The 14272-nt window shown below is 32.0% G+C and overlaps 1 protein-coding gene across 3 annotated transcripts in view; it reads left to right on the top strand.

Annotated features, from left to right (window-relative positions):
* Positions 1 to 14272, top strand: part of SMCHD1 (structural maintenance of chromosomes flexible hinge domain containing 1) — a 214730-nt gene that overhangs the window by 90741 nt on the left and 109717 nt on the right. For all 3 annotated transcript variants that reach the window (XM_041746908.1, XM_041746916.1, XM_041746923.1), the window contains 7 exons: positions 3874 to 3961; positions 4598 to 4729; positions 5268 to 5420; positions 9308 to 9434; positions 9602 to 9721; positions 11082 to 11167; positions 11759 to 11881. In XM_041746908.1, coding sequence (XP_041602842.1) covers positions 3874 to 3961; positions 4598 to 4729; positions 5268 to 5420; positions 9308 to 9434; positions 9602 to 9721; positions 11082 to 11167; positions 11759 to 11881 — 829 coding nt within the window. The remainder of the gene's footprint in view (positions 1 to 3873; positions 3962 to 4597; positions 4730 to 5267; positions 5421 to 9307; positions 9435 to 9601; positions 9722 to 11081; positions 11168 to 11758; positions 11882 to 14272) is intronic.

Genomic DNA, 14272 nt, shown 5'->3' with positions numbered 1-14272 from the left:
GATCCGGGATCAAGTCCCACATCAGGCTCCTGCGAAGAACCTGCTTCTCCCTCTGCCTGTGTCTCTGCCTCTCTCTCTCTCTCTCTCTCTCTCTCTCTCTCTCTTTCTCTCTCTCTGTGTGTGTGTGTCGTGAATAAATAAATCTTTTTTTTTAAAAAATCCTTTAAAATTTTTTATTTTGTTTGTTGTTACAGAAATCTAGATGATTTGTGTTTACTCACATTGTAGCCAGCATCTCTCCTAGCCTCTTTAATTTCAGATTCTTTGGGATTTCAAAATATTTGCACATTCATGTCTGTGAATATATGATAGGTTGATTACTTTCTAGTCATTGTGCATTTTCTTTTTCTTGCCATACTGCAGTGGCTTGGACCTTCAGTAAAATGTTAAATAGACATGATGAGAGTGATCATCCTAATTTCATTCCCAATCCTGAATTTCATTTGTAGGTATCTTTATCAGACCGTTCTTTGTAATCATTAGTAAGAAAATTTTCTATTTATTATGAACTGACATTACATTTCATCACCTATTCAAGTAATATGTCATATTTTTGCTTTCTTTTTTAATGTACTGAGTTGTGCAGAACATTAATTTTCTGTATGTTCATTCAGCCAGTCTTGCATTACTGGAGTAAACCCAGTTTGATCATGGCCCATAACCAAAATGTGTTGGTGGATTTGTTTTGCTAATTGTTAGGAATTTTTACATTTACATTAATGGGTCAAGATTGCCTATACTGTCTTATATATTCTTTTTAGGTTTGGAATCTAGGTCATATATGCCTTACTACAGTAACTGGGAGAAGTGGTCCCTAAGTCTTGGTTTATTTTCTGGATCTTGTGTGAGAGTTGTCATTATTTCTTCCTTAAATGTTTGGTAGATTTCATCAGTGAAGCCATCTATGCCTGGAGTTTAGGGGAGGAAGGTTGTACTTAATGGATTCAGTTCCTTCAAATTCAGCAGTTACGGGACTATTTGTATTTCCTGTGTCATCTTTGCTCAGTTTTGGTAAATTACAATTTTCAATTTGTCAGCCTTAGCTAAATTTTAAAAGTTGTTCACAATTTGTAGACTCTAGTGATCTCTCATTCAAATTATTTGTACTTTTGTTAATTGGTTAATCATACCTGGAGATGTAAATTTTGTAGGTCTTTCAAAGAACCGACTTCTACCTTTTTAAAACTTCTTGAGATTGGTTTTTTTTTTTTTGAGATTATTTAACACATTTATTTTCAGCCTGTATATACATATATATGTATGTAAAGCTATAAATTTTCCAACAGTTTTTACATTGTTATTTGGATCAAAATATGTTTTAATTTCTATTTTAATTTCATTTTCTGCCCATGGCTATTTTTCAGAAGTATATTGTTTAATTTCTAAATCATGGGATTTTCTTACTCTTTGCTATTGATTTCTAGATTAATTCTGCTATGGTCACAGAGCCTGCCCTGTGTAATTTCATTCCTGTGAAACTGACTGATAATTGTTTTTGTAATATGTGCATATGATCAGTTTTTATAAACATATTCCATATAGTAGAAAATAATATGAACTGCATATAAAATAGTGTTATGTTCATTACTTCAAAATTTGGTAATTATTGTGTTTCAGTTTTCTGTAATTAAATTTTTTCTATGTATTTTAAACTTTGCCATGTATATATATTTTAAAGCCGTGTGGTAAATTTCCCATTATGGGTGTGAATTTATTTTCCCTCTTAGTTCTGTTAGTGTTTACACATTTTAAGGCTGTGTTATTCTTTACATATAGACTTACGTTATTATATTTTTCTGACACATTGAATTCGCTATCATTATGAAGTATCTGCTTTTTTCTCTAGTGATGCTTGTTGCTTGGAAGTCTGCTTTGGTAACAGTATACCAACTTTCCACATATGTGACATGCAGAAACCACTTTAGGGATCATGAGAATTAGTATTTGTATAAATATCTTTTTTTCATTATTTTTGTGTCCTTATATTTTAAATGATCATTTATAGATGGCATAATGGGTTTTTTTAAATAATCTTTTTTTGTATATTTTTTATTGGAGCTCGATTTGCCAAAATACAGTATAACACCCAGTGCTCATCCCTTCATTAATAATCCTTTAATTGAAAAGTTTAGATCTTAGAAATAATTACCAGAAGCACTTGTTTTTGACTCTACCTTACAGTTTTTTAGTTGATTCTACTATCATTTGTTCCTTTTCCTTTTAGATTTATTAAGTGTTTTTAGTTATCATGTGTTACTCTTTATTAACTTGGTCTTATTATTCTCTAAATGATTTTTTTTGAGAGTTTACAACATGCATAATTACATACTATACCGTTGTGTGATGACACTTCGCATTTTTTACCCTCTCCTTGGTCAATGCATGAATCTTAAAACACTTAAACACCATTCTCCCTCTTGCAACTTAGATGCCTTTGTTGTGTGTGTTAAATCTATTAATACATAATTATTTCATATAGTTAGTGTTCACGTAGCTTTACTAATTCATTTCTGAAGATTTCTGTTAATCTTCAACTCAGGTTTTCCATCTAGGATCATTTTGCATCTGAGAAGTTCTTTTAGTGTTTATTACCTCTAGTGTACATCTGCTGATGATGAATTATCTCATTTTTACTTGAAAATATATCTATCACACCTTCATACTAGAATAGTATTTTTCTTGAAAATGATACTTTACTTTATATTGGCAGTTTCTTTCTTGCAGTACTTGTAAGCCAACCTTCACTATCCTTTTATTTATATTGAGAAGCTGTCATCCTTATTACTATTAATATTTTTAAGATTTATTTATTTGAGAGAGAGAGTGTGTGTGTCTGTGTGCACACGCGTGCGTGAGTCAGGGGAGAGGGAGAAGAGTCTTAAGCAGATGAGGGGCTCTATCCCAAGACCCTGAGATCACATGAGCCAAAACCATTAGTTGGTCCCTTAATAGCTGTACCACCCATGTGCCCCAGCCTTACTATTATCCTGAAAAGTAATTATTTCTATTCTTTTTTTTCAGCAGTTTTACTGTGATGTGTCTAATCATGAATTTCTTTTTATTTTTTCTTCTTAGTTTTCATAGGCTTTGATTTTATGGTCTTTGCTCTGGTTTGAAAAATTATCAACCATTATCTTACCAAATATGGGTTCTGCTTATTCTTTCCCTCTTCTTTTTCTGGTGTATTAGTCCTTACAATGTACTCTCTCCTCTTTCTCTCTATTTGCCATTCTTTATTGTCTCTCTTCTAGATATTTTCTTCTAAACTACCTTCAGTAACTAATATCTACTCAGTGTACCCAATTTGCTTGTTAAATCCATCTTTCAATTATCAATTTCTATTCAGTATTTTTAGTGTTGTTTGTTTTTTAAGGCCTAGTTCTCTGATGGAATTTTCAGGAATTTTCAATCTTGTCTTTAATTATGCTAAGAATCAGTAACCAGAGTTTATTAAAGCCTGTCTCAAGTTCCTTTTAGTCTGATTCAGTGGGCTCTTATTTCTGTTGTTATTTTTTGTTGTTTACCATATGTTTTGCTTATGAGTATTTACAGAAATAATTTGAAGCCTAAAGTATTTTCTTTCTCCAGGTCAGGTTTACATTTGTTTCCGTTATCTGGGCCAGTAGCAGTCTGTTTTCTTTTCCATCCACATTCAGAGATTCAGATGATTTAAAACTGAATTGTTTCTCCCTTGGGACCTAGGATAAAGCCTCATATTACAGGAAATATTTGTTGAATGAAGGCAAATATAGTGATAGTCATTCTTTTTTTATTCATTTACTTTTGTAGAAGGAGTAGAAATGCTGATGTTTTGAATACCTTCCCTTTTTATTTAAAAGGTATCAGTAATCTTATCTCTTTCTTTCAACATAGGGATAAAGCAATTCCTAACAAAGTGGGAACATACTGTATCCAGTTTGGTTTTATGATGGATAAAGCAAATATTCTTAACAGTGAACAGGTTTGCTTACTCTTTTTATATACTGTAGTTAGCTTTACATTTTCTTGGTTAGTATAGGAATGAAATGGTTTTGTTTAAAAGTGAATTAATTATTGGATGCAGTTGATAATAAAAGTATAAATAATGCAAATTTCAGAAATATTAGAATATATTTAAAATAGGTTGATTAATATGACCTGATACTTAAGTTACTTTTCCATTTCTCTTTATTTTGAGGAGTTCAGTAAGCGTTTTAGTGTATATCATGGTATGGTTACTCCTATCAACCATACATGAAAAATTTTCAGTTAATAGTATTTTATGTATTAGAATTCTGGATAATGAAGTTAAAGGTAATCTTGATATACATCATCTCCATTCAATATGTTAGTGTACTAAATGTCTAAAAATTACCTGTATTTTTAAATCTCCTAAATTTGCCCTTAGATAGCTGTTAACATTTGAAAATTTATCTCTGACAAATCTTTCTACTGAATTTTAGAAAATAAGTTGATTAGTTTTGGGTGATTAATGGAAATCTATCTTAGAAAGTAGCATTACATTTTTTTAGTGTATGCTAGCATTATTTCTTGTCTTACTCTTAAATACTAAACCATTAATATATTGTTAATCACAAAGCTGCTTCTGTTTTGTAAGATTATAGTTGATGTTCTCCCTAATCAGCCTGTGAAGTTAGTGCCTAAAATCCAACCAGCTACACCAGCTGTTTCAAATGTTCGCTCAGTTGCCAGCAGGACCTTGGTCAGAGATTTACATCTTACTATTACGGTAATGTTTATTTACTTCCAAACTTGTAAAGAGTAACAAAACTTATTTTTGTTTTAGTGTGCAAAATAATTATTTATAGAGTCAGATATTAATTATTCAGTTTAAGGCTATAGGGAAAATTTGTGTGGATGAATTATTTATAAACACCTTTGTATTTTAATACCAAGTAGAACTGACTCAAAAATGCAGAAATTTGCCTGCCTTTCTTAATATATACGTTTCTTTAATCTCCTGTTTCCCATATGTTCTATGAATATGTGTGAGATAAATTGACTCCTCAGTGTCCATTTTGCTGATGGGAAAGAAGGAAGTAATTATTTTTAAGAGCTCTGCTCTGATTGATCATAGTGAGCTCCTCAAAGCTTTTGATTACTGGGGGAGTAAGTAGCAATAGACCTGCCAAGAATATTAAGAAAGACATGTGACACTAGTAATGGGACTTGACCTTTGTGGAAAATTTTCCTAGTGGGATACTATGTTCTTTTCTGGGTTTAATTTTACCAGTTCTTCTAATTCGTTTTTTATTGTTTCCTTGAAGGATGACTACAACAATCATACCGGAATTGATTTGGTTGGCACTGTAGTAGCTACCATTAAAGGATCTAATGAGGAAGATACAGATACACCACTCTTTATCGGGAAAGTGAGAACACTTGAATTTCCCTTTGTGAAAGGTTCAGCTGAAATCACGGTAATTTATTATGTCTTCTGGCAGATAACGTTACTATACTTAGTCATTTAAACCACAGTGTTACAATACCTGTTCATTTGTATATATAGCTATGAAAATGTTATAAGTATAGCATTAAATTAGAAAGTGAGTGGAAATATTTTGTGATTTTGCTGTAAGCTATTACAAATTGAACTTGTGGGATTATTATTACTTTGGGCAAGAACCCCTTTTTCCCTGTGAATGTTCTCTCTGATTATAATGATTTTTAGCTTCAGTGATAATATATTTATGTATTCATATATTTAAAAGTTACCATTCTGTGGATAGAAACAGAACATAACATACCCAGGTAAGATGTATACATATCTAGAAAAACTTAACAAAGCAGCTTACCTTTGTTACCTTTTTTTTTTCCAAACGGGAAATATTTTTAGTTGTATAAAAAATACACAGTACAAACATGTAAACAATCACTGTTTTACCACTCTTCAGAGATAATGATGATTAGCAATTTAGTGAATTACTTTGCAGACTTTTCTGTACATACAAATACTGCACAGATACCCTATGTGTAGATGACATATATACATGGGTGGGGGGTAAAATTTCATTAATAAAATTTTTTTATAAAATTTATAGAATTTTGCTTTTATAAAAATTTTAATTTGACACATCTTTGATGTATTTCCTCATCATTAAGTATAAACATACACCATTTTATTAATGAACATAAATTTATTTGACCAATCCTAAGTGGAAATTTAGTTTTTCTTTCTTTTTTTTTTTAATTTAGTTTCTTTCCAAAGCTTGTAGTTATCACTAGTGCTTTTTATCATGTTTCTTCTGTGTATATGCTTGCATAGTCTGATTATTTCCTTAAGAAATTACTAGAAGCCAAATTGGTGGCAGGATATGTTTATTTTAAGCCTTTTGGTCATTAGCTATTGCCAATTGCTGTTCAGTTTATAGTCCCACCACAAATTTGCGTATGTTCTTCATAATATTGCCAACTCTAAATATGAATAATTTTTAGAATTCTAACCCAAGTTTCTTATGTTTAAAAAAATACTTTGTTACCAGTAGGTTGAACATTTTTCTTGTTCTTGATCTTTTTAGGATTGTCTCTTGATGCTTTTTCTTTTGGAATGTTTATCATTTCCTTAACTTTATATTAAAGATATATATTTTCTAAAGATTTTACTTATTTATTTATTTGAGAGAAAGAAAGAGAGCAGGGGTGGGGGAGAGGGAGAAGCAGGATCCCTACTCATGCAGGGCTTGATACCAGGACTCTGAGATCATGACCTGAGCTGAAGGTAGACACTTAACCAAAGTCAGTCTCTATTGGAAGAATACACCTAGCCCACCCTACCTTTATCCTGTTTCCTTGACACTCCCCCACCCCTAGCCCCTTGTAGGCATTTGAAATTGCTACCCCAGCTATACACATTTGTGAGTTTAAGATGGTGACGTAAGCTCTTTCCTTGCCGCTGCATGTAGAATTGAAGCTTCATGTCATACATAGGAATTTCCACTAGAGGTTCCCAGTGCCACGCTGAATAAGCAGAAAACTGTTGAGTCTTCCATGGCTCCTGACTCATAGATTGCTTTAGTAGGTCTAGGGTAGGGCTCTGGACTCTTACCAAGCCAGTAATTCTCATCAATATGGACATTTAGGAAATACTGGCTCAGAACACAGTGTTATTTGTAAATATTCCATGTTTGCTTGAAAATATGTACTGTTTTCTGTAAAGTTATAATCTAAGCTTATTGTTCAAGTTTGTTAATTACATTAGAGAATTCTAAATTCTCTATACTTTTGCTTATTTGATCTAGAAATTTCTGAAAAAGGTTTCTAAATTTTATTCTACGTATTTGTCCATTTCTCATATGCCACATTCCCATTTGTGCTTGGATCCAGTTATGGACTCTTCAGTTCTCATTTTTGTTACTCTGTTTTTCTTTGATAAGTTGTACATCAGAGATTGCAAACTATAAAACTTTGAAATAATATAGGAAAGGCCTCCTTAAGACATAAAAGATTTTATATTTTTTTTAATTTAATTCAATTAGCCAACATATAGTGCATCATTAGTTTCAGATGTAATGTTCAGTAACTCATCAGTTGCATATAACACCCATATAACCCATCCCCTCACCCAAAGATTTTATATTTAACTATATAAAAAGTTAAAACTTTATATATCATAATCATATCTTAGAATTAAAAGAATGATGGCAGCGTGTTGATAATTATTGACCCTGAATTGTGGATATGTAGAGAGATGATTTATCTGACCATACAATAAAAAAAAATGTTCTTAATTATGTTGTGTAGAAATATTGCTCTGCACACATAAGAGTTGGGTGCAGAGTTGGGTTAGATATATTAAACATTTTTAAATCTGAAGAACTTCCTACAAATCAATAAGGAAAAATAATTTAGTAGAAAAATTTTAAAAGTAATTTTTTAGTAAAAAATAAAGAGTATGAGAAGGCAGTTAATGGAAGAGAAAGTAAAAAGGACCAGTAAATAAGATGCATGACCTCAGTACCAAGGAAATGCTAAGTGAAATGATAATGACTGGTTGTTTTTCATCCATTTTGGGAAAAGAAAACTTGATAATGAAGTGTTGGCCAGCACCAGCGAAACTAGATATTCGTACTAATGATGAGAAGATAAATCAACAGGCTTTTTGAAGGGAAATTTGATATTACCTATTAAACTCTTTTTAATGAGTCCTATTTCTCATTATTCTAGAGAACACACAGAAAAATACTGAAACATACTTTCTTTGCTATATTAAAATTGTAGTTAAAAATTTTCAAGAAAACTAAATGTTCACCCAGCAAAAGGATACGTACCATATACCTATACTATGCATAAATTTCACAGATTAGTATCTAGATATTCACTTGTATTGATCAACAAATTAGATTGATTGCTGAAAGAAAACTGCTGAATTCCACAGTTTTAAAAACATGAATTACATGTTTTAAAAATGTGAACTGTATTTTCTGTGTTTATATTCATGTAAATACATTGAAAACAGCTTTAATAACTAAGTATGACTGCATATTAGTTTAATGGTAGATTTGTATTCTATAGTCCTTGGAAAGAAAAGAATTGTTATCTGTATTTTATAATTTTATTTCATGGATTGCTCTGCAAGCGTTTTATGGATTTACGTTTTTAAAAATTCTGCTTCTCTATCTCTGAATTGGTAATGTACTAGTCTAAAAAATAAAATAATATCTTGTTTCCTGTAAAGAATGTAAAAAAAAAATTAGAATGTAAATATATCTCCATTATTTACTTGTTACGTGCTATGGTCTTAAGCTAAATTATATTGCAGGTGTTTTAAATGTGCATTAATAAAGAAAATACATTATAAAAAATCTTCTGAGCTTTTTAGGACCTCTTGTTTGGTCACCTGGGATTAGTGGGTCTACTTCCATGGTAACAGCTGTAACTTAAACTCACCATTGGGCTTTGGGCATGCCTGTGATTTTTTTTTTTATAACTTTTATGCCATCCACTGTTTCACACTGCTTCAGCTTCTTAAAGGCTGGCGTCAAAAAGACTTTGCCAGTTAAGATAGTAATTGGCCATTGATACTTCTGTTCCAAAAGAAAAGATACCTTTTTTCTTGTAATTATCTTGCATAATCTGTCCATTGATAAGATCATAAAAAGTTTTATGTCTTGAGTGATGCTGATGTTTTATTTTTTTTTTCTGATGTTTTAATTAATGTTGATGAGTCTTAAGGATCAGTCAATGCCTGTTGCCTTTAAAATTTACCCCACTCACTTGGAAACAACACAGGAAGATAGATATGTAACATTTATACATTGACAATACCATTTTAAATCTTGTTTTTCTAACTGTTCTTTTCTTTTTACAGAATCTAGTGCTGGCGGAAAATAGTCCTGGAAGGGATAGTACTGAATATTTTATTGTATTTGAGCCTCAGCTACCAGCTCTGTCAAGAACATTAGAATCATATATTCTACCATTTATGTTTTACAATGGTAAGTTTTTAGGAAAATAGAGGATTTTTCTTATGTGTATGGTACTTTTTTTTTTTATTATACTTTCCATTAACATGGTGCTTATTAGTTACCTAATCATGTTATGACATGTTTTGGAAAAGTCACAATTTTAGAATTGTTTAAATTATCTGAATGCTTTTTCTTAGATGTTAAGAAGCAGCAACAAATGGCAGCACTTACAAAAGAAAAGGACCAGTTATCTAAGAATATTATAATGTATAGAAGTTTATTTGAAGCCAGCAATCAGCTTCTTGACGAAATGAAGTGTAAGTCATTCTGTATTCAAGGATAATGAAAAATTAGGCTTTGGGGAATGGTAAGGCAGAAGGTTGAGACCATGAGACAGAAAAATTGTCTACTTTCCTGGACTACAAATAAACTGCAGAACACTGCAGTAATGGTTGCATTCTTGATTATCATTTTAAATAAATTTATATCCTGCTTACCTATAAAAATTTGAGATTTTTTTTAATAGAAATCAATCTGTGGAAATTTAAGGCTTTTAACAAGACAGTAATGTTTATATCTGGCTCCAGGTTCTAGCAGAAGATACTAAAAGACAGTCTTACTGCAGAAGTGATATGTAATTTAATTTTTAGTTGAGTCTTGTGACTGTGTATTTTGCTTAAAATATTTGCGGTGTGTCACACTATGGAGGTGTACAGGGCAGCACACATGGTATAGAAGCATCTAACTTTTAAGTAAATGCATCATGTTTGCTGCAATTCATAATCAATTTTATAGATTTAAAATAAGACTTTGGGTTGTGGTTTATCTTTTTCCATTTGTCAGATTTTTTTGTTGTGGTTTTTGTCTCTGTGTTAACTACATAGTTAAAATTTTGATCAGTTAACTGACAAATGTACTGCCTGTCTCAAGGTACTCACTTTTGTATATCCAAGGTCGATATTTAGAGGATAATAGAAGCTATGTAGGATGATGAGAAAATACATCAGTAGCAGCACTCAGGGTTCTTTTTATAAAGTCTTACTTGGTTCTTGTCACAATCTTATGCAATTATGTATGTTATATATAGTCATGTGAATCAGGATCAAATGATTTATCTAAGATTACTTGGAGTTTGCAGTATTAATATATACTATCTTCCTTAACCACCTTAAAACCAAATTTGGGTGTGGGTATTTTTTAAAGACATTATTTATTTATATACTTACATATTTTATGAAAAAATAAATTTATTTGACACAAAGTGGGAGTGAGGGGGGTACTCTGGAGAACAAGCACAGGGAGAGGGAGAAGAAGAAGGCTCTCCACTGAGCAGGAGCCCAGGACAGGGCTTGATCCTAGAACCCTGGGATCATGACCTGAGCCAAAGACAGATGTTTAACCGACTGAGGCACCCAGATGCCCATAAATTTTATTTTTTTTAAAACCACCTTAAAAATCAAATTTTCTTTCTCATTATTGTGTATTAGATCCAAATCTTAATTTTAGACTTAGTTTCATTTTGGATTTCTAAAAAAAAAATCACTTATATGTTTTACTTTAGCATCAGTCATTACAAGGGTGGGGGGAACCCAAGAGATTGAAAGTATTTTTCAAAACCTATGATTCTGGGATTATTACAAATTGATGCAGGTTTGTTTGTTTTGTTTTTAATTTTAGGCCGAGTTGAAGAAGCAAAATTAAAAGAGGCTCAGTTGCAAAATGAACTAAAAACACATAATATTGACATCCCTACAACACAACAGGTATAGTTTCCATGTATAAGTGAAAGGCTTTTTTTTATTAAATTATAGTCCCTAATTTTTTTTTACGATTCATTTTTTATTTAGAGAGTAATGGGCACACTTGTTTTGGGAGTACCAAGACATGTGGATTAGTCTAGTCACTAGACATTAAAAGGGGCTAACAAAATGATACTTTTTTCAAAGAAATTGAAGTTTGTATTTCTAACTTAATGACACCAATAAGTGAAATTAATGATACAACAATTTGAGAACTGTGCTGAAAGGGCTTCATAAGCTATAACCAGTATACGTGGTGGCAAAGAAAATGAGATAAAGTGACAATAGATTTCTTAAAACTTAAGAAACTTTTTTTATGTGTATAATGCTGTAGTTAGTTGCAAAGAGAAGTCCTATTGTAGGTTGTGTATTTCCTTAAGATAATCAGTGAGGTGAAAACTTAACATTACTATAACCACATTGTTTTAAAGTGATGCTTGTTTAATAACTTTATATTCTTGAGTTGTCCAAATTGTTGATTTTTCTCTGCTATCCTTATGGCTGTCTGGTACAGGAGTAATAGCCTTGTAGTTAATTTTTCTTTACAAATTACAGATGCCACACATTGAAGCACTTTTGAAAAGAAAGCTATCAGAACAGGAAGAACTGAGGAAAAAACCTAGAAGATCGTGTACTCTTCCAAACTATACTAAAGGCAGTGGAGATGTTTTGGGAAAGGTTTGTGTTTAAACCTTTTAAGAGGCAATCAGTACATTTTATTACGTTATTTTGTTTAAAATGTGTTTTAATGTGACATTATAATAAAAGAGTGTTGATTTCTTTGTACTTTTTAATTTTTTCCCATAAATTTCTTGTTCTTATTACCATAGTAGGGATTTGGCAAAATTTAAAACAAATGCATAACTCCATAATTCTTATTTACTATTGAAGGCTATGATAGAAATTAGCATGTTCAAGGCTTATTATCTACTTAGAGATGCTTTCGTGTCATATGACTTTCTAGATAGCCAAGACCTTTCCATGTGCTCAGACTTGAGTGAGATAATGAAAGAAAAAGATTAGAATTTTTCTGAGTCTAATATTGTTAGAGAGTGAATTCTGGGATGTTCCTAGAACTTCAGAAAAAACAACAATAAGTTAATTGTTACTTGTTAAACTTTTCCATTTTAATATGCATCTCTCCTTTCTGCTTTTACCTCTGTTTTAAAATTGAGGAAGCTGAAAGTAAGGTACAGAAAGACTTTTTAGAAACTTGTTCAGGGTTGCATAGCAAGCAGTTAAAATTGTAGAACACGAATTCAAGACCAGGAGTTTGACTCCAAAGTGTGTATGTTAATCACTGTTCTTTATGCCTGTGTACATACTACTTTTACAACCATTATGTTTTTTTATAGTGTTTCTAGTTTTTGTATGAGGATATTGAAATTCAGAGAACTTAATTGTCAATATATAGTTATTAAGGGACAGAACTTAGACATAAACCAAGGTTTCCCTGACTTCAAAGTCCAGTGTAGTTTCTTTATAAGTGGTTCCCTAACATCACAGGCTAACTACACAGTGAAAATAGAGGGTAATGGTTACTCTAAAAATGTGTGGCCATGTTTGCTGTTGAAACCATGTTGCATTATTATTTAAACCCCAAATATGAAAATTGAAAAATTAAGATGAAAATTTAGGGCAGCCCGAGTGGCTCAGTGGTTTAGCGCCGCCTTCGGCCCAGGGCATGATCCTGGAGACCCAGGATTGAGTCCCACGTCGAGCTCCCTGCATGGAGCCTGCTTCTCCCTCTGCCTGAGACTCTGCCTCTGTGTCTCTCATGAATAAATAAATAAATTTTTTAAAAAAGATGTAAATTTATAAATTTTTAAAAAGATACAAATTTATAAAGATTCTGATTTATAATTTTTAAAATCATTAGTCTTCAGAACCAATTTAAAAAATTTATAGAAAGAAACAGTTTATAGAAGAGGCAGTCCTGTGATTTAAGCATATAGATAGTATAGTTAGCCTGCTTTGGGGTACTAACATTCCACATTCAAAGGTTATTTGATACAGAATTCTTAATAGATAAGATTTTACCAAAGCATAAAATAAATTTTCGCAGAAGAAATGTATTTTGAAGTCTTTCATTCAAATATTTCTTATTACGTATTATGAAAATCTGGGGGAAACCTTTGGAATCTCATTTTATGTAGGTTCTTCTCTGTCCTCTAAGACTACAAGCCCTCTTCTAACCATCAAGAGGAAGTTTTCTACTCCTTTCAAATCATACTTAATCTTCCTTGATTCCTCTTTTAAAAAATTCTTCCTGGTATTTATTCTAAAACTAGAATAAATGTGGAATATAGTAAGGGAAGGGACAAGAGGAGGAAATTTTCACCTAGACATTATAACGTAAATAATTTTGTAATTATGAATACCTCAGTTAAGTTGTATATTTTAGTCTTGCCCTCCTGAATCCCAAATACCTAGAAATCCCATCTGTATTTCTTTCAAGTGCCATTCATCTTGTATCCCTGAGGAAGAATTGATAACATCCATGAAAAATGGCTAGGGTAGGCTCAAAAAAGTTGAAAAAAGTAGTTAAAGCTTAAATAAACAGAACATTGTTATGGGTACACAAGTAAAAAGATTGAGTTATATCTACAAAAGGATTAGGTTTTTGGAAAAGAAAATACTGTGTTCTTAAGGAGAAACCTGTGTGTAGTTTAAGGAGAAAGTGTAATGTTAAGGAGAGCTTCTGCTCATAACTTTACTTGAAATAATTACCCCATGGGCCGCCTGGGCAGCTCAGTCAGTTAAGCATCCAACTCTTGATTTTCGCTCAAGTCATCATCTCAGGCTTGTGGGATCGAACCCACGTTGGGCTTTGTGCTCAGTGGGAAGCCTGCTTGGGATTCTCTCTTCCTCTACCCCACCGCTTGTGCATGTGCATGGGCATATTCTCTTAAATACCTGTCCTAACACTTGTGGTCACAAGTAAGAGATTACTCACTTTGATTTGCTTCTTCTAATCCTTCCTTTGTTTGCTGGAACCTTTCCTCCCTCCCTCCCTCCCTCCTTCACTCCCTTCCTTCCCCTTCCTTCCCTCTCTTTCTTTTCCTTCCT

Source organism: Vulpes lagopus, chromosome 1 (genome assembly GCF_018345385.1).
Source record: "Vulpes lagopus strain Blue_001 chromosome 1, ASM1834538v1, whole genome shotgun sequence".
NCBI classification, from domain to species: Eukaryota; Metazoa; Chordata; class Mammalia; order Carnivora; family Canidae; genus Vulpes; species Vulpes lagopus.
Note: the sequence above shows the minus strand (reverse complement) of the source record. Positions and strands in the feature narration are given on the sequence as shown.